Below are 21,098 nucleotides of genomic sequence, written 5' to 3' on the forward strand. Positions count from 1 at the left end.
TAAATTAAAACAAAGGGTTTTTTGTTTTTTTTTATAGCTACTTTTATTTTTATTTATTTATTTATTATTTTTGGCTGTGCTGGGTCTTCGGTTCGTGCGAGGGCTTTCTCTAGTTGCGGCAAGTGGGGGCCACTCTTCGTCGCGGTGCGCGGGCCTTTCACTATCGCGGCCTCTCTTGTTGCGGGGCACAGGCTCCAGACGTGCAGGCTCAGTAGTTGTGGCTCACGGGCCCAGCCGCTCCGTGGCATGTAGGATCTTCCCAGACCAGGGCTCGAACCCGTGTGCCCTGCATTAGCAGGCAGATTCTCAACCACTGCGCCACCAGGGAAGCCCCAAAACAAAGGGTTTTACACACTACTCTGATGATCAATAATTTGAAGCCCGAGGCCCTCTTGAGGAAATTCTCTTTCTGGCTTGCAAAAGCTGTGGGAGACCATTAACATCATGAGGCCAGTTACAAGAAAAATTAACCTCTAAAATGTCACGGTTTCACACCCTGTGGGGGCTTATGGATCTGTCTTAATATGGCATGTGCAGGCCCGATTTTAGGACAAGTCAGCTCCAAGTATTTCACACGTTTATAAACACAGAAGCTGTTGTATCCACCATCCATAAAGCTTTTGGGTAGCCACTGAAATCAGGCAAATGGCATAGTAATCCAAGGTGAATGGTGAGGTTAAGGCCTCCACACCAAAAACGGTTGGATATGGTGCAATCATGAACATGGGAAAAATCTCAAAATTTGAACAGGTAAACAAAAGCCAGGACAGACTCAATTCAAGTAAGTGAAACTGCCAGACTTCCGAAAGGAGTTCTTCAAAGAAGACTTCCACAGAACTCGTTTGCTCTGCAGGAGTAAATAAATCTCAACTGATATATTTTTATCCAAGCCACAGCTGAGAGCTTGATTAACTGGGAAACAATACAGTTAAATGACATTACATTCTTTATAGTCACCACTCCAACTTCAATATCTGCATAGAGAAGTACAGAGGGTTACAGTGAAATTGTGTATGCTGAGGGATGCCACTAAATTAGCTCCCAGGAAAATTATTAACCTTTATAAGTAATTTTCACTTTTTCTCTCAGGGATAGATTTCAACTTTCACTTTAACAGTGGTTGGGAACATTCCCTTTATTGCTTGGTTGTGTATTTTGAGAAAGCAAATCCATTGGCACTTGCGAAGGCTTAGAACATAAACCAACATTAGAAGGAACAGAAACACATAGCTAAAAGTTTTACTTTAATCACAAATTCACAACTAGAGATTTCATTTGCGTATCTTAGAATGCTAAAAAGACATGTTAAATTTTTTAACCAATCAGCAAAAACATGTGCCACACAGATTTTTAATGTTCATAATTTAGAATTTATCACATAAATATATTATTTATAAATATATCCTTTATTTGTAAAATTATTATTCTTAAAACATTTCTTTCCAACACAGTTGAAATTTTCATATGTGTTTTAAGGAAAAAACCCCACCCTATTTTAAAATGTATTACTAAACTTCAATGTGCGAATAAACCAGTGCCACCAAACTGAAAAAGAAAAAAAAAGAAAAGAAACATACTGCTGTGTTGGATATGCAGTTGTTACTACAAATAACACCACCACATGTCCTATACGGTGATCATATACATGCTCTTGTTTCACTTCTCAGTCATTATCAGAACCATTTGGAGGTAGGAATACCAATGCATCATTGAAAATATGCCCAAATGCCCTAAGGCGGTATACCCCGTACATCATTACGTGCATCTGATTAGGCGTCAGTCCATTAAAAGTAACAGCCATATCTGAACAACATCCTTCTACTACCTGGTTGGGGTGATTAGTCATTGCCTCTTTAATAAAAAGCCCAACAGACTTGGTGTTAAATACATCTTTTCCTTCCGCATCTTCTGCATTTTCTGCAAATACTCCAGCGTATTTCAGGCAGACTGCTAGCTGCTTATCTTCAGATATCTTCCAAATCATCCCTCCCTGTTCAGGACACTTTTCAGGAATACTGAGAAGGCTGTTAAGTCTTTTCATTGATTCTACACTTAAGACAATTCCTCCTTCCATACTCACATACTCGAGGTCTCCAGATTTTATAGTGTGGCCTAGATAGAAAGGTTGTGATGGATCCTTTTTTAACAAAAAGTACTTTAAGTTTTCAATAATAGCAAACGTAGTGGGGCGTGCAAGGAAGAACCAGTTGTATTGGTCTCTATATTTATCAAAGGCGTATTTGTAAGCTTTTCTCATCATTAACCACATGTCATTTGTTTCCATGTTAATTGACTCAAACACTTTAACATTTTCAGAACTGAAGAACTCTGCTTTGTCACAGTGTTTGGTCCAAGTTTCCTTCACTGCAGCCCAGAGACTCACATCTTTGGGTTTGACAAGGATGATACAGTATACTCGAAAGCTCTTACTGAGCTCCATGCGTTCATCCTCTGAAATTTTCAAGATATCTTCTTTATTAGGAGCTTGTAGGTGATGATGCTCATGGTGGTGCATTCTATTTCCATGACCAATCCTAATGTGTCCTAGCATAGTGATCAAGGCACAGAAAATGCTTCCAAGCATTACACCCTTCAAAAATGAACTGCTTTCAGAAAGCATTTTTCCTATAAAGAAGAAAAAGATACTTAGGATACTTAATAGAAAAGGATTAGTCTAGTGATTTGATTTGATATTCCCCCTATACTTACATTTTGCTCTTAATGTTAAAAAAAAAAAGGCTCCCAAGCTTGAAATCGAGTCAGTGCAAGTAGCACAAGAGAGTCTTAAGAATTTTTTGCTTCCAACGATACCTGATTACTGTTTGGTACAAAGTGGAACTTGGCAGCAACACCTCGTCGCCGTAGAATTTTCTGGGAGGCTATTTTTGCACTTCATCTATAGGGATTTAATTAACCAAGTACTAAACCAAAGCACTAACCCCAGAAACTGATATTACAGAGGTTGTCTGTCCATCATTCGCTTTAAAGGAATTTCATTTCACAAGCTTGCATTATATTATTTAAATACCTCTGCGGATATAAATGGACTTTTACAACAAAACCTTAAATTGAAGAGATAAAACCACCTACAATTGGTAAATCACCAATGGTATCTGTGCTGGCCTCTGTTCTCAACCTAGTGCTTTATTTAACTGATGGCTGCTGTCCTTAGGTGTTTTGAGTACATCTTGGAATTGATACCATATATGTTTACCCTTTTGTTCCTAAGACTAAATGGTTTCCAATACAGTATCTCAACTAACTGATGTATAATAATAAAAGTCCATAATGAAAATAGCTAAATTATTTGGATGAGAACTGAGTCAATATAGGCATATCTGGGGACTATTAATGAACATTTTTATTTCCTCCAAAGGCATTTTCTTATTCTTTGGGGAAGTAAAAAGGGAAAAGTCTACACTTTTATTTCAATTAGAAATTAAAAGAAAACCCAACATTAAATACAACTGTTGAGATTTTCCCAATCTCCCTTCTATCTCCACAAGGAATGTTCTACTGAGCTACTTAGATTTTCCCTTTGTTTCTTAAAGTTGAAAGTGGCCTTAGAAGCTATCTACTGTCACTTTTCTCATTTTACAGATAGGGAAACAGAGGGTCCACAGAGGTTAGGTAACTGACCCAAAGTCACAGTCAGCAATAGAACTGAACTAGAAATCAGATATCCTGGCATCAGTTTAATGGTTTTTCTATTACAGAATAAAGATCTCAACAGTGCTTCCACCCATATTATTGAGAATTTAATAAAAAGTTACTGAATAACCTTGTTTTCCTACAAATGGAAAAACATGTAGGATCTGTTAACCATAATTGATATTTTGCATCCAGCATCACCGTACTGCTACAAGGAAACCATCCCTTGGTTTTCTTCTAGAGGAAATGGACTTTGACCTCCATTACCTTAGAAGGACGTGTGGAACAACTTGACAGATGTAATTCCTAAGGAGGGTGGGGAGTCGGGTGGGAAAGAGGCAGGACAGCTTTCCTGTGTCACTCAGAGAACTTGGTCAACAAACACAGCTCTAATAAGGAAAAGAAAATTCACAGGAAACAAGCTCTGCTTGTTTTAGAATTGTCAGATGCACTCCAAAATGAATTATTTTATATAGGATTTTGGTATTTCATATTACACAATTTTCAATATGTCTGGCCATTATATAATAATTCACTAGTGTCTCTTAGATTGATAATGATATATGTATGTCAGAATTCTTCCTGATGGGGATACTACTTATGAATCATTTGCACAGATTTTTCTAAGGAGTAGCATCTAGAAATGCACATGATAGGATATTTGGTGCAGAGGCAAGGGAAACTTAAAACCGCACACGAGCACAAACGAGGCAGAAACGACCAGAGTGGTTTTTGAGATGAATCCTTTTAGATGAAGGCGGTTGGGGTGGAGTATGGAAAAGGGAGGAGAACAAAAGTGAGGGAGAGAATATGGTCATCTCAACACCCCAATGAGGGGCCGAGGGAGCGCCTCTAGGAAGCCGGCGCTCTATCTACCCCCCTCACTGTTCCTCACACTGCACCTGCCCGGACACACCGCGTGGAGCATGCTGGGAGTGGGCCAGGGCCCAAGCCTTCCCCGGAGAGGGGCGGGGTCGGGCCGCTCCGGGGGCTGCTCCGCGGGCAGCTCCAGGTGCGGGCCGATACCCCAGCACTCACCCGCGTCTAGAGCGGCTCAAGGGCGGGAAAGCGCAGCCGCGCACGGCTTTCCTCTCACGTTCGCGCGCCGCTCGGTTACGTTCCTGGTCGGGCTGCTCTAGATGCAGGCGGTTTCTTCTCGTTGGTTTCACTAAAGGTGGTGAGGGCCCGGAAGTAGACGCCACACGGCGCGGGCAGCGGGGCGGGGCAAAGAAGCCCTAGGCCAGGCGGAGCCGCCCACCCGCGCCGACGTCGGAAGGGCCCGCGCGCACGCCGCGCGCCCTTTCTCGCCGCCCCGTGCCGAGTTCAGAGAAGTGCGTCCTGCCGGCGTGACCCGCACGCTCACCCGTACCCAATGGGAAGCCCACAGAGGCGTGCGTGCGTACGACCCGCTGATAAGTCCCACCGCTTCATTTTCCGGTTGTGGAAACTGCGAGAGTGAGGTAGAGTGTTCCACCTGACTGAGGTCGTGTCAGGTCTCTCAATGGTTTCTCTGACAAGCACCTGAGGCACTGCACCCTCCCATTGACAAGAGGGCGCTCCACCCAGTACTGGGCTGGGATTAAATGCAGGCCAATAGTCGTTGAATTATGAGGGCAACGATCGCTAAGGTTATTGGAACGGCATCTGAAGCCCCACTGTCCGGTTTCCAATCCTGTCTTCACCGCGTCCTTTGGTATGCTGGGAAAGTTACTTCACCTCGCTATGCCTCAGTTCCCTCCTTTGTAAAGTACAGAAAGTATCACGGTAGTGCTATCATGAAAGATTAAATGAGATAGTGCCTTTGACTCCATTAGCAAAAGACCAAGCATACAGTAAGCATCCGTTAACTGTTAGCTGTTATATTACTCACCCCTGTATCACTAGCATTTAACCTAGTGCCGCACGCAGGGGACAGTACATATTTGTGGAATTAATGAATGTTAGAGCAACAGATGAGGAACCAGGACCAGAAAGGATAAGGAACTTTATAAAGGCCACACTAATTAATGGCAGAGGTGGGACTAGAATTCAGCTCTAATTATAAGTGTAGAGCTCTCTTTCCGCTAAACATGTGATCTGTCCTTTAAAATTCATTTTTGTGGCAGAAAGGGTTTTTTGCTAAAAAGCACAAAGTCTTACAGATTTTTTAAATGTACTGTCACCAGTTTCCATCTAAATAACTTTGAGTGGTGATTTACTCAGGCATGAGTTCCTAAAGACACGTACATTTGAGTATTGGCAATGACCCAGTTTAAGTAGACTGAAGGTTTCGAGAAGCACTGAAACAATGAACAAATAGATTTTAGGCAATTACTGTCCTGGCAGCACTACCCTAAATTCTGGAGATATAGTGGTGAACAAAATTAGCCCCCTGCCTTCAAGGAGCTCTCAGTCTAGCAGGGAAGAAAGACATTAAACAATTCATTACAAATACATGGTGGTATGTTCTCCAAAGGAATACAGAAATGAATTCTAGAACTGGAAAAGAACTTATGACTGCAGAGTATCTCCACTATATTTTCTTAAATAACATATATTGTCTATTGTCACATATTATATATAAATATATGTGTATATATGTATATATATATATATATAGTTAAGTGAAACAAGTTGCAGAATAATGTGTATAGTATGATTATACTTTGGTGAAAACAAACAGAATTTTACATATGTGCACATATGTTTGATCTGTTTGTATGAGCAAGGGGAGTTGTGGAAGGCTGCTCAGCAGGCTGTTAATATTGATCACATCAGGAGGTCGAGGTGTGGATGATTAGCTTTGTGTTTATACATCCTCCTATTGCATTGTTTCAGTGGTTATAACAAGCATTTGTTATTTTTGAATTTGAAGAACAGCAAATAAAAAGATCTTTAAAATTAGAGGGACAAAAAGAATAAGAGGAAAAGATACCAATAAAAATACCTTTTAAAGAGTGCAGACAGCCAGTCTCTCCTTGTGAAAAGGGACCAAGGAAAGACAGAAATGGCAGTCAGAATTCAGAGACAGTGGCAAGGAGTCAGTTTAACATGCTGCTTCCTTCTAGTACAGGAAGGAATACCAAACTGGAAGTACTGATACAAGATGCTCTGAAACAGAATAAACCATGGAATTTTCAACAGCAAAAGTGCTGCCAATGAGAGGTTGTCTAAGAACCCAGTTCTCTACTTAAAGCAGAGCTTAAACATACTTTGCATTTGAAGTGAGGTTAGTGAGATGGTTGATTTGTAGTTAGGTGATTCATTTTTAAAACGCCATTCCACATCGTAGCCCTAATTTTAAAAATACATGCAATTAGTTTCTGCTGAAATTAAAAATATTTATAAATATTCTTTGGCCCAGCTAACCCATTTCTTGTCATCTCTCCCCCAGAAATTAAAGCACCAGAATGTAAGGCTAAATGTATAAGGTCAAATGCATTGTTGTTGACAATAGTGGGAAATATCCATCAATAAGAGAATGGTTGAATTAATTATGGCGCATCCATATAGTGTAATATTAAGCATAAAATAAACAGCTTACCTCACCTGTACTAAACACTTCAGTAAACACACTAACCTCCTCCTTGTGTGTGGGGGGGTGAGGGTTGCTTTTGAATTTGGTTGCCTTCATGTACCCAGCAGATAAGGCAAGATTGCATTAAAAACTGACAACACTGCATTTTTGGTAAAGTCCTCCTGCCAAGTGCATGCATTATTCAGCATGAGAAGTCATTAATTTTTAGTAATTGGCGATCACTTGCATTTGAACATTCAAATTTTCGAAATCTGTCCAAAGGCCTTTGGGAAATTAACATGACTTTCTACAACAGTTCAGTGGAATAATAAATATTGAAGAAAATCTAAGGTGGATTGTTTTCTGCATAACATCTTTTTGAAGGGTTAAAAATGTCTTCTGTGTTTACCAAAATTAATAGCTATAATATATGTACCTCTTCTGCCCAGAATTTCACAACTGTTCATCTTTAATAAACAAATTCCCTTGTCTGAGCAAATTCATTATTGTTTCCATTTGAGTATAGTTTGGTCCCTAAATGAATCTCATTTGTGTTTTCAGGCATATTCATGCTTGCAATCTCATTTTAAAATGTTCTTCCATTTGATGACCATCTGGAAGCTTTCCTTTTTTAAAATTAACAAACCCATTTGCCTGCCAACAAATATGTATTAAGTGTTTACAGTAGGTCAGGCTCTGTGTTAGGTATTGTTTTTTTCAAAAGCCTTTTTTTATTATGGAGAACTTCAAACATATACCAAAATAGAAAAGTATAATGAAATCACGTGTACTTTTTAAGGAAGCTTCAACATCCTCAATTCAAAGCCAATCTTATTACATCTATACTCTTTCCACTTCCCTCCCTTCCATATTATTGTGAAGCACTTCTGGGACATGTCATTTCATCCATAAACATTTCAAAATGTATAAGAGATAAGGGCTTCTTAAAAAACCCCACAATACCACTAGAAAACTAAAAAATGAATAATTCCTTAATATACTAATGGAATTACTTGACAGTGTTCAAATTACCAATAATATCACAAGTGTCATGGTATTTTAATAATCTGAAGCAGAATCTAAATAGTCTACACATAGTGATTGAGTTTTGTGTCTTTTAAGTCTCTTTAGTCTATATGTTTCTCTTTTTCTCTTTCTCTCTCCCCCTTGACATTTCTTTGTTAAAGAAGTCTGGTTGTTTGTCTTGTACATTTACCCACAGTCTGGTGCAGATAACCTCATTCTGGTTCCTTTAATGTGTTTCTCTGCCATTTGTGTTCCTTATAAATGGGTAGTTGGATCTAAAGTAGGGTTGCCAGATTTAGCAAATAGAAATACAGAGTTCCCAGTTAAAATTGAATTTCAGATAAACAATGAATACTTTTTTAGTATAACTGTGTCCCAAATTTAGCTTATGGGACATACTAAATATTGCATGGGACATGCTTACACTAAAAATATTATTTGTTGTTTATCTGAAATTCAGTTTTAACTGGGCATCCTGAAATTCATCTGGCAACCATAACCCTAATCTAAAAGCTTTGTTTGATTCAGGTTCAATTTTTTGGGGGGGAGGGAGGGGGTGCAAAACTACTTCATAGGTGGTGGCGTGTGCTTCCTTCAGGAACATTATATCTGGTTGTCTTTTTTTTTAATGTTTTATTTATTTTGTTTTGTTTATTTTTGGCTGCATTGGGTCTTCATTGCTGCGCAAGGGCTTCTAGTTGCGGCGAGCAGGGGCTGCTCTTTGTTGTGGTGCATGGGCTCTAGGTGCGCAGGCGCAGTTGTGGCACGTGGGCTCAGTAGTTGTGGCTCATGGGCTCTAGAGCACAGGCTCAGTAGTTGTGGCGCACAGGCTTAGTTGCTCCGCGGCATGTGGGATCTTCTGGACCAGGGCTCGAACCCATGTCCCCTGCATTGGCAGGTGGAGTCTTAACCACTGCGCCACCAGGGAAGTGTCTGGTTGTCTTTGTGATGATAGCTGCCATTGATGCCTAGATCCATAATTCATTAGGGTTGCAATGTGGTGATCTTCTAATTTTCCAAGGCATATTTTTAAGAGGAAGTTTGGTGTAGTGATTAAGAAGTCAGGCTCTGGCATAGGAAAGACTTGGCTTAAGCTCTGGCTCAGCTACTTTCCTAGTTGTGTGACCTAGGGCAAGTTAGGTCACTTCTCTCAGCCTTAGCTTCCTCATCTGTAAAACAAGGTTAATAATAGTACCTATCTCATAAGATTTTTTTTTGAGGATCAAATGAGTTAAGGTATGTGGAGGATTTAGAACGGTGTCCAGCACACAGTAGATGCTCCTAAGAGCCAGCTATTATATCTAATGAGACTCTTGAAGAATTATGGCCTTTCAAATTCAGGATTTCCCAATATTAAAAACTTTAAATCCTCCACTCAGCAGTTATATTTTCACATAATTAATAAAAATAACAATAAGGATGTATTGAACGAACAGCCTCTCCTATTTGTCCAGTGCTTTGCAGTTAACAAAGGCCTTCTTCACATGATTCCATTCTCATTTGATCCTCATAGCAGCCTGTTAATCAGAAGGACTGGTCCTATCTGTTTTTAAATGTGAAGAATCTTGGGCTTAGGGAGGTGACTTGCTCAACTTGTAACACAGCTAGAAAGTCACACAGTAGAGTAGGGGCTGAGTCCTAGTACAAGGCTCTTTTGAGGGAAAACACTGAGTGAGGAAAATTGTGTGGTCCTCCCTCTGTGCAACACTTTCATTTCTTGGTTCCAGGGACAACACTATCTTGTTTTCTTTTTCAACTTTTCAGCTTCTTGTTTCTTTCCCAGACTAATCCCTCCTCGTCCCCATCCTCAGTCTCTTTCTTCTCTTCAAAATGTAGTCGTTCCCCAGGGTTCTATCCTTGGGCCATTTTTATTGTTATATTCTTCCCCTTTAATATCTATTCAATAGCTTCATCTATTCAAATAGCTTCAACGATTCCCTCTGGGAAGATGATTTCCACATCTGTATTTCTGGCCTCTACCTCTTGAATTTTGGACCCAAAATTTCAGTTGCCTGCTTGATATCTCCATATGGCTGTTTCAGACAGAATCTTACATTCAATGGGTCTGCTTATGTGGATCCTGGTTTTAACCAATCAACTATATAAATCAAACAAACAAGGGGCCGATTGAGGAAGTTTGAATAATTACTGATGACATTAAGTATTTGATGACATTAAAGGCTTAATATTACCTTTTTAGGTGAGATAATTATATGTGGCTATGCTAGGAATATCTTTCAGAAATACATACTGAAGTGTTTATGGATAATATCATGTGATGTCCGGGATTTACTTCAAAATAATCCCGTTGGGGAGAGAAGGAATAGGTAAGGGTATTGATTGGCTGTGAGTTGATAATTGTTGAGCTAGGTAGTGGTTATATGGGACTTCAATATCCTATTCTCTCTTTTCCTCTATGTTTTGAAATTTGCATAAAAATTTTAAAAGCTTAAATAGGCCCCAAACTGAATTGATTAACCTTGTCTACATCCATCTCCTGACAATCATTTCCTCTTATCTTCCCAGTCACTTATTATGAAAACCAAAGCTCTTGGTTTCTTCCTTCTCCCTGACCTCTACACCCAATCAATTGCTAAGTCAGGCCGAGCCTCACTTCACAGTGAATCCTGCTTCTATCCTCTCTTTCCCATTCAAACTGCCACCACTCTCTTAAGTCCCTAATTACTTCTTGCCTGCACTAGTTTAATAGCATTCATAAATTTCTCTCCATTTCCAGTCCCTCCTCACTTGGTATATGTGAAGCATCTAGCATAGTGCTTGGTACTTAGTCCCGTCTCCATTTCTCCTCAATAGTGAATTCCTCTTCCTTCCTGCTGCCTGCTTAACCCTCTGATGACATCTCCCTTCCCTGAGACTGCTCCTCACTCCCTTTCAGAATTGCTTTCTTCCCCGTCCCTCCTGGATCCTGCACCCTCACTGCTGCCTCCAATCCACCCAGCTGCTATGCTTTGTGGAGGAAGCATGTGTCTGAATAAAGAATGATTTCTCAGTTCCAAAGTTAGAGTGGGGTTTTTCATAGCTGTAGGTGAGTGGAGTCTTTACGTACAGACGAAACAGGCATACCAAGTGTGAGTAAAAGAGAAGCAAGTTTTAAAGCTGCCTCCTGTCCCCTCAACTCATTGGAGAAGAAGAGGCAAGATCTCTAGTCCAGAGGGATCATCTTCTAGATCCAGGCAGGCTAGGGTAAATGCCAATGGCAAAGAAGGAGCTGGGTGGATATTTTTCCAGCAAGCTGGGGACTTCTTGAGGAAATACCTCTTGCCTAGTCTGGCTAAGGGAGGAAGAGCAAGAACTGCCTCCGGTGGGTCTCATAGAAGCAGCATCAGCAGTATGGATTGGGCGAAGGTCCTGTTGCTCAGGGCTGTCCCAGAGAAATAGAACCCTTACTTTTGATGGCCTGCCTAGGTGTAGTTCTGTCTGTTTTGGAGAGCAGCCAGGCATTCAGGAGCTGGGCTGACCGAGCACAAAAAACCCCCCTATCCTTTAAAAAAAATTCTGTAAATCAATCACATTCTTGCATTTTAAGCATAACACTTGCAACTAAAACCAAACTGCTGTATTATAATCAAGATGCATCTGCCTGTTTTATATTTAAGGCCCACAGGCTTCAACTAATTTAGGGGACCATCTGGTGAGAAAGAGAGAAAGTCTTATTACAAAGTGGCATTTGTTTGCAGTCTCAGGCCTCAGAAGGGATTGTTCTGGGGATCCCAACCAATTTCCAGTGCTCCTGACTTAGGTAGAAAGGCATGGCTCTGGAGTCAAATAGATCAGATTCAGTTCCTCCTGCAACATTAACAAACTGGTGTCTTGAGCCATAGGACTTCTGAGGTTTGAATTTCCTCAGTTTCCTCATATGTAAAATGGGAATTAGATTATACCTGAAGTTGCTGGGAAGATAAAGGAGATAAAGTCTCCCAGAGGGAGCCTAGAAACATTGCTTCCTTTCCCTTGATCCATAACTTAATCTTCCATCTTATTCCCTCTGAGCCTGGCTCTTCTTGCCTACTTTGTGTAATATCCACTTTCACATGGATAGACGTGGGCATGCTTTTACACTGAGCTTTGAACAAAAGTTCTGAAAAATAAGCTTTATTCCAATGCTGTTATTTGTTCACTTCTACAGAAGTTAAAGAATTGAAATGGAATTGCCCTGGGATGCAGTGGTCAGAGGGCAATTTTGCCTCTTCTGTGGTATGCTAAACAAATCTATTCTCAAAGTCCTCCTGTCCTACATTTAAGTAGTTGAAAGGATTAGACCAGTTAGCTGGGACAAGTGCCAGTTGCAGCTCAGGGGCGGGAGGAGAGGGAGTTAGAAAGCAGGTTGGTTAGAGATGGAAAATCTGGGAATGGGGATGCTCTTTGATTTTAACTAGATAACTGCTACTTGGGTGACAGCTTTATTTCAAGTGAGAATATGAATTTGGCTGTATTCCTAGTTAGAATCTAATGCTCAAAATTTCCTCTAAATCGAGAAACAAAATTAAAAAGTGATGATTGAGATAGGCAAATGTAATTGCTGAAGCTGAGTAGTAGCTACCTGGAACTTCATTGCACCATTTTCTATACTTTTGTGTGTGTTTGAAAACATCCATAATTAAAAGTTTTTTGTTTATGTGACAGTTATGGGACAATGGAGGTCACTCAAAAACTGGGGAGTTTGATGTCATGTCAGTAAAGCTAGTAGAGGATATTTGAACCAAAAGAACTCCTTAGAGGAAATGTGGTGATTTCTATAATTCTTATCTAGCTAAGTGGATTTATTTGAAGGATTAAACAGCATGCAGATAAGACATTTGATGGATATAATATGAATTGACCTCCAAAAGTTTTTGACAAGATCTTACGACCACTGTTTTGGGTTTGTTTGGTTTTTTTTTAGGTTTTTGTTTGTTTGTTTTGGGGCCATGCCACGCTTGCAGGATCTTAGTTCCCCAACCAGGGATTGAACCCCGGCCCACAGTAGTGAAAGCACAGAGTCCTAACCACTGGACCACCAGGGAATTCCCACGACCACTGTTTTTAAGGGAGTTGAGTCACTATAGGACCGTGACCCTCCTTCCTCTGAGTAGATATCACCTTAGAAATAAGAAACAGACATAGAGTTAAAGGAGGTTAAGGACATTATTTTGACATTTTGAAAATATGATTTCTTAGGGATTGGTGGGGGGGCTAGTTTAAAAAAAATTTTTATAAAAGATCCAAAGGAAGGAATGCACAGTGAAATCTCCAAGTGGAGAATTACATGAAACTTCCTGACAATAAAAAGCTTAGGTGATGGGAATAAACTCTAAGGAAATCTCATGAATATGGGCGTGGGTATATTCACTGGTAGCTATGAAGATTGGCTTTAGTTGTTGCTCTGAGTTGTTGCTAAACTACTTAGGGATATTATGAAAACCTTGCTTGGCAAGGCTCTAGGCATGAAGGCTCATTATAGAATGACTTAACAATAATTCACATATGTAAATGTACACATATGCATTTGATGCTAGAGTAGTGGCTGGGATTGATTGTGGATCACAGGAGAACAGATTTTTCTCTTCCTAGAATTGGCATGTTGGAAGGTAGGTACTCTATTATGGACACCTGCAATCCATCCTGTCAGGGGCTGGGAGAGAGTGTAAAACTAAAATCTAGTAGGGAAGAAAAAATAATCTGCCCTCAGAGGCTTTCCCTTCCCTTCAGGGAGAGGATTGATAGTCTTGCTGACAGTGGAAAAAATAGGTCAAAAGCCTCCTTGTTGAGAGGTGTTACCCTTCTACTTGAAGGAACAAAAATGAGAGTAGCAAGTTCTCACGTGGTGTTTGTAGAACAACACATTTCCGGATGAGAGCTGAAGAGGCAAGCTATACTCCTGACAGGACCAGCAATGTAATTTGTAGGGCTCAGTGCAAAATGAAAATGTGGGGCCCCTTGTTCATGAATTACTCAGAATTTCAAAATAGTGACAGCAGAATATTAAACCAAACATGGGCTCTTCTAAGCATGGGACCCTGTGTGATAGCACAGGTTGTATGCCCATCAAGCTGACCTTACTCCTGGGCAGCAGGAATAGTGATAACAAAAATTCAGAAGACATAATAGAAAGGTATAAAGCAGAAAATCAAGATCATCTAAAACTCCCACCATGTAGAAACAACCCTTGTTATTTTGGTGTATATATCTAAGAGATGTTTCTGTATACATATACATATATAGACACATATTCATACAGTTTTTTATACTATGGAAATTGTATGTTAAAAAGGAGATAAGGGGGCTTCCCTGGTGGTGCAGTGGTTAAGAATCCGCCTGCCAATGCAGGAGACATGGGTTTGAGCCCTGGTCCAGGAAGATCCCATATGCCGCGGAACAACTAAGCCCGTGCGCCACAACTACTGAGCCTGCGCTCTAGAGCCCACGAGCCACAACTACTGAGCCCACGTGCCACAACTACTGAAGCCTGTGCTCCTAGAGCCTGTGCTCCATAACAAGAGAAGCCGCCACAATGAGAAACCCGCGCACCACAACGAAGAGTAGCCCCCGCTCGCCGCAACCAGAGAAAGCCCGTGCGCAGCAACGAAGACCCAACACGGCCAAAAATAAACAAATAAATTAATAAATTTATTTAAAAAAAAAAGGAGATAAGGCCCAAAATGGAGTCACTTGTGCTAAGCCCATGTCACCAAATGGAGACTTAATATGTACGAAACCTAATTACAGTTTCAGCCTCTCCTAGGAATGTAATCTTAACCAGTCAGTCTGGAATTTCCTGGTTAGCACTAAAGAGGTAATCTCCTTGATGGACCCCTGCTGTCCCCCAGAGGAAGATAACCTTGCTTGAAACAACCAGCTCTTTGCTAGAATAACTTCCTTGTTCTGCCTCCTTCTACCTGTAAAAGTCTTCCATTTTGTACAGCTCCTCAGAGCTTTTTCCTATTTGGTAGATGGTATGCTGCCCAATTCATGAATTGTTTAATAAAGCCAATAAGATGTTTAAAATTTACTCAGTTGAACTTTGTTATTTAACAGATTCGGTGGCAGCAGTGGGACTGAAGGAGACTTCTGATGGCTTCAGGGACAATGAGAAACACAGGAGTGATACCTTGTGAACCCCTTGAGTTCTCTTTCTCGCCATTTCCAGGGGCCGTGGGTAAGTTCCTCTTGGTTCTGAGCTCCACTCTCTTTGCCTTGAGCTTCCAATCTAATTGGCTTTCTGCAGTTCCACGTTGGGACCTTCTGGTAGTTAGACCACAATCCCCTATTTGACTGGAAAACCCCAGCCCTTAGTTCAGTCCCCAGATTCAACGTTGGGAACTGCTGGCGATTCTGTCAATAGTTCCCCATTTGTTTAGAATCCCAGTCTGTAGTCCCCACTTGTTGGGTCTGCTGGTTCAGTCCTTTCCCGAGTCCCAGGTTCCACATTGGGAATTGCTGGTGGTGTGTACAGGGCCTTCTCTTGTCCAGGCCACAGTAACATCTCTTGGTTGCTGCTGGTGTGTTAAGGTGCACATGTTTGTTTGTCTTGTTTTGTGTAGATAAGGGCTATTGCTAATGGGATTCTTGGAAGCCAAAAGTCGCAAAATTGGTGGGCATGGGTCGAGCACTTAAAAACTGATGGAGCACTCACCACCTAACTCTAGGATTCCTGTGTTAGGATAAGTTGATCACCAACCTCAAGAAAATTTCCATGCAATGAGGTATGCTGTAAAACACCACACAATCCCCAGTGCAGCAGCACAACCCTCTTAGGTATTACAGTAGTCCCCCCATATCTGCAGTTTCACCTTCCATAGTTTCTGTTACCCCTAGTCAACTGTGGTCTGAAAATATTAAATGGAAAATTCTAGAATTAAACAATTCATACATTTTAAATTGCACACCATTCTGAGTAGCTTGATGAAACCTTGAGCCCTCCAGCTCCATCCTGCCCAGGATCCCCAACCAGTGACATTGTCCGCTCCTGACATCCAGCCATCTACATCATCATGGCTCGATGATCTAGGATCACCCAAAGCAGATGATCCTTCTGACATATCATAAGAAAGTCAATAGTAGCCTAACGCTACATCACAATGCCTATGTCATTCACCTCACTTCATGTCATCACATAGGCATTTATCATTTCACATCATCACAAGAAGGATGAGTATAGTACAATAAAATATTTTGTGACAGAGACCACATTCACATAATTTTTATTACAGTATATTGTTATAATTGTTCTATTTTGTTATTAGTTATTATTGTAACTCTCTTACTGTGCCTAATTTATAAATTAAACTTTACAATATGTATGTATGTACGTATAGGAAAAAATATATATAGGGTTTGGTACTATCCTTAGTTTCAGGCATCCACTAGGGGTCTTTCTTGGAATGTATCCCCTGTGATTAAGGAGGGACTACTGTAGTTTGGCTCCAAGAGACCAAAAAGGCTTAGCTAAAAGAAATGGGATCCTTAAATTCCAAAGAGTTGAATGCACCACCTTTTGGCACACCTGCTTATTTTATGTCTAAGAACTATGGTCCCGGAAGCTATAAATATCTACAAAACTGGCAGAATCTTACTAAAAAAATCCTAGAATTACAATGGCCATTATGGGGAATGTTCCAACTAGATAAGATCGTTCAGTTAAGAGGTTCACTAAAAAGCAAAGGTTCCCAAATCAAACAAACAGAATGGGATACCTATTTTAATTGGTATGTAGAAGCTTCCAAAAGGCTTCTAGATTCCAAAATAGCTTCAGTGAAAATTTTGTTGTAAAAGGCTAATGGAAAATCAAAGACACAAAAGGTATCTAAAACAACACCAAGGCCTCCCGAATTACACCCTCCTAAGGGTCCATCATCAAAATGCTGTCCTAGAGATTGATATCTATTGTAATCAACTGGGATACTGGAAAAGAGATCGTCCTCAAAGGTCCTATGCAAATTCTTCAACATCAGCTTGAATGCCCCCGTATCTACCTTCTAAGGAGGGGCCCTATATGGGCCCCTCCAGAGTTGATGAGACTCTGAGGGATTTTTCTAGTAAACTGCTACTTTATTCCCTTAAGCAGCCAAGGGGAAGCTAAAGTTAAAATCAATCAAAAACTTTACCAAATTCTGGTAGATACCAGAGCTTACACTCTCTACTTTAAACCCCACTCAGAGCCTGCAGATGGGATCCTGGGAAAACTGGCAGAAGCTGGCTAAGGGTAATAATTCTTGCTAGAGTTGGCTCTCCCAGATCTCTGTCTGTTGTATCCTGTAGAGAAAGGAAAATAAAATACCGTTTGCACCCTCTTTGGGGGCACCTCTTTAGTCCAAGGAATTGTTCAGTACTGCCAGAAATATTTACTGTTTTTCCCAGATGAAACCTGACAAGATATTTGAAAGGATTTTTTTTTTTTTAAGTAGCTCTGCGGTCAGAAGTTGGCCAAATTGAAGCTGATATTCAAAGCCTATTGGGAACTTTTTTAAAGACCTTCTCCCCAAAGCTAAAATGAAAACTATACAACCAGAGGGAAAGAAAAACCTTCTGAAGCCTTTGTGGAAGGATTTACTAAAACATTCCAAAGACAAATATTTCTAAATCCAGAACATAGAAATATTTTGGTTTTCATCTTAGTTGGGAATCTTCTCCCTGATACAGAAAAGCAAATTGAAGATAATGTGGTTGGATGAGTGGAACAACCTATGATGCCATTTAAGTTGCAACCCAATTTCTTGAGAAATTAAAAGCAACTGTCCTTATCTTACAGATCTTTGCAAAACCAGAAATGTGGCTCCAGAAAAAATGCAAAGTCCACCTATCCTTTTTACCTATCCCAAAACCTCCCCTACTTATCTCAGAAAGCTTGTAAGTATTGTAAAAATTCTGGTCTTTAAAGAACAAAAGTCCTTCTTGGAGGAACTTGCATTCTTTCCCTGAGCCTTTGAGAAGTAAATGTTTTACCTAGTCTTTCTCTGGGAACTCTTATCTAGACCATCGCCAATTCCTGAGAATGAAAGAAAAAAGTAGGGGGAAGGCTTTTAAAAAATACAAACTGCTATAAAAGCTCTCTTGCCCCAAATCTGGTCCACAGCTTCTATAAGGTTACTTGTTAAAGACAAATACACATCTTCAGTGTCTTCTCCACAAATATTATTAGAAGAAGCTTTAGCCATAGCCATTGGAGCAGGTATACTTATTTCAACTGTTCTTTTATAAGCTAGTGAGTTTTATATTATCATATCTGTCTCATGGTTAAAATTTTAGGGCAAGAACTATAAAGTCTCAACTATAAAGTTTGCATCTGTATGTTTATGTGTGTCTCTCTATATATGTTGTAGATGTGTGGTATTTTTTTTTTTACCTCCAGATGGTATTGCCAAAATTAATTTGTAAAAGAGTTCTGTTTAATTGGCTTAAAGAAAATGAATGCCTATATGAATTAAGTATTTATAAAATTCTCAAAAAATATAATAGAAACTAACCCAAATGCTTTTCAGGTTCGTGTGATCTAGGAAAATATTTGGTATTAAAGCTAATTTAAATCTGTTGGTTTAATTAAAATAGACATGTCTTTAGAGTTATCAACATTGAATATAATGCAGACATACAACTTTTATTCTACCTAGGTTTATTAGTCAAATAAGTTCATGTTACCTCTGTTATAAAACTTGTCAGTAAGAAACATAACTTGGTATGATGAAGTAATCTAAGCATAATTGTTGAAAACAAGTGAATTAAATAGATGTGAGGTAAGAGTTTTTAGGTGAACTTTTTAGCAATAATTATATTTTACAGTATATATACTTAAGCAGTTTCCCCAAATCTTTTTGGTAACCTGAAACCTTAAAGTTTTGCTAAGTTAAATTAAATGATAGTCATTAAATATCTAGATAATTTCCAAATAAGATGAAATACTGAAACACTAATTACTGAATGTAGGTTTATCCACTTTTGGTTTTGTTTTACAGAGCAGCTAAAGATATTTGGGTTTATTAGTAAACATGTTTTGTGCCACACTGAAAAAAAATCACTATGAAAAAGCATATGTTTCTAGAAAATATAAAATGTTTATAAATTTGCCACAAAATGCTAATGTATAAAATAGTTCACAATTGTTTACTTATTTATTTTCACTAGAAATTAAAGTTTTTAAGTTATATGTAATTAAAACTACTAGAAATAATAAGGGAAAGTTTCCGTATGCAAGGAAAGTAGGATGTATGTTTTCAGTAAAAGAAGGTATGAGGAATGGAAATGCATTTTTGTTGAGGGAAAGGAAAGTAGTTTTGTCCTAAGCCTGGTTATTTCAGAATGGAAAAGAGGGAAAACATAGGACAAAATCTGAAAGTAAAAAAAGAAAGTTGTAAAAAGTTTATGGGAAAAGAATCTTGGGAAATAATTTTATGCATGGTCAAGCTGGCTAAGATTAAAATGAATTTATTTGAGTGAAAAATGAGTTTTTTTTTTTGGTTTTTTTTATTTTTATTTTATTTATTTATTTTTATTTTTTGCTTCATTTGTTCTCCGTTGCTGCGTGAGGGCTTTCTCTAGTTGCGGTGAGTGGGGGCTACTCTTCATTGCAGTGCGTGGGTTTCAGTAGTTGTGGCACGCAGGCTCAGTAGTTGTGGCTCACAGGCTCTAGAGCACAGGCTCAGTAGCTGTGGCGCACGGGCTTAGTTGCTCCGCGGCATGTGGGATCTTCCCAGACCAGGGCTCAAACCCGTGTCCCATGCATTGGCAGGCAGATTCTTAACCACTGCGCCACCAGGGAAGTCCCAAAAATGAGTTTTAATATCAAAAGTAGCTGGTGCAATATTAGAATTTGGTTTTCTCTCTGTTAAAAGGACAAAGATTTTGTGCACTATTGATCTGCTCTTGTAAGAGATTGCAAATGGTTTTTCTTTATCTTTTAAGTAACTTGCCTAGAAGACAAAGATTTTGTGTCTTATCAAAATAATTTCCTATTTCACATTGTCTTTTTTTTTTTTAATTTATTTATTTGTTTATTTATGGCTGTGTTGGGTTTTCGTTTCTGTGCGAGGGCTTTCTCTAGTTCTGGCAAGCGGGGGCCACTCTTCATCGCGGTGCGCGGGCCTCTCACTATCGCGGCCTCTCTTGCTGCGGAGCACAAGCTACAGACGCGCAGGCTCAGTAATTGTGGCTCACGGGCCCAGTTGCTCCGCGGCATGTGGGATCTTCCCAGACCAGGGCTCGAACCCGTGTCCCCTGCACTGGCAGGCAGACTCTCAACCACTGCGCCACCAGGGAAGCCCCTCACATTGTCTTTATCAAGTCTCTGATTACTTAAGAAAATTGAGTCTTCTCTATTAAAAGAGCTAAGATATTTTGTTTGTTTGTTTGTTTACAAGTATTTAACTTTCTGTATTTGCCTGTGAAGTCTAATTGTCACTATGGCTAAATAGATAATTAAGTATTGTTTCAGTGACTTATGATCCTATTTGACCAAATGTTTTTAAAGCCTTTTGATATTTTTGAAAACTGCCCCCCCACCACCAAAAAAAAAATCAAATTCTAAATGAAGTCTTTTTGACCTGGAAGTAACTTTGAGATTTTTCCAGAAGCCCCTGGAAAATCACAAAAGAAATACTCTCCTTAGAAAAAGAGAGATGTTAAACTTATTAGGCATATTTGATATGCTAAATTACATGGGAAGCATTGTCAAATAAGTAGTACTAAGCCTTCTTTATGTTGTATTTGTATAGATATATGTGTTCCAGAAATTGTATGAAATTCCTGGGAATTTGAAGTGTCCTGGTATGTTATCAGTAATAATTCCAGTTATTATCTTAAAATGTTGTATGTCACAGAAATAACCAAATTTCCTCATCAATTCCATTGTAATTAATTCTAATCAGATCTTTAACAATGAGCATTTTTTAAGTCTTTTTACAGACAGTTACTGTTTTACTCTGATACTTTTGTA

At 39.5% G+C, this 21,098-nt stretch overlaps 1 protein-coding gene across 1 annotated transcript; it reads right to left on the minus strand.

Moving 5' to 3' along the window:
* Window positions 1–344: 344 nt before the first annotated feature.
* C1GALT1C1 (C1GALT1 specific chaperone 1) lies at window positions 345–5,015 on the minus strand. The gene is made up of 2 exons (XM_036840948.1): window positions 4,690–5,015; window positions 345–2,625 (listed from the first exon to the last, which is right to left on the minus strand). Exon 2 carries the CDS (start codon window positions 2,618–2,620, stop codon window positions 1,664–1,666), a length of 957 nt encoding a protein of 318 aa, XP_036696843.1. The 5' UTR covers window positions 2,621–2,625; window positions 4,690–5,015; the 3' UTR covers window positions 345–1,663.
* Window positions 5,016–21,098: the final 16,083 nt, after the last annotated feature.

Source organism: Balaenoptera musculus, chromosome X (assembly GCF_009873245.2).
Source record: "Balaenoptera musculus isolate JJ_BM4_2016_0621 chromosome X, mBalMus1.pri.v3, whole genome shotgun sequence".
In the NCBI taxonomy this organism is placed as follows: Eukaryota; Metazoa; Chordata; class Mammalia; order Artiodactyla; family Balaenopteridae; genus Balaenoptera; species Balaenoptera musculus.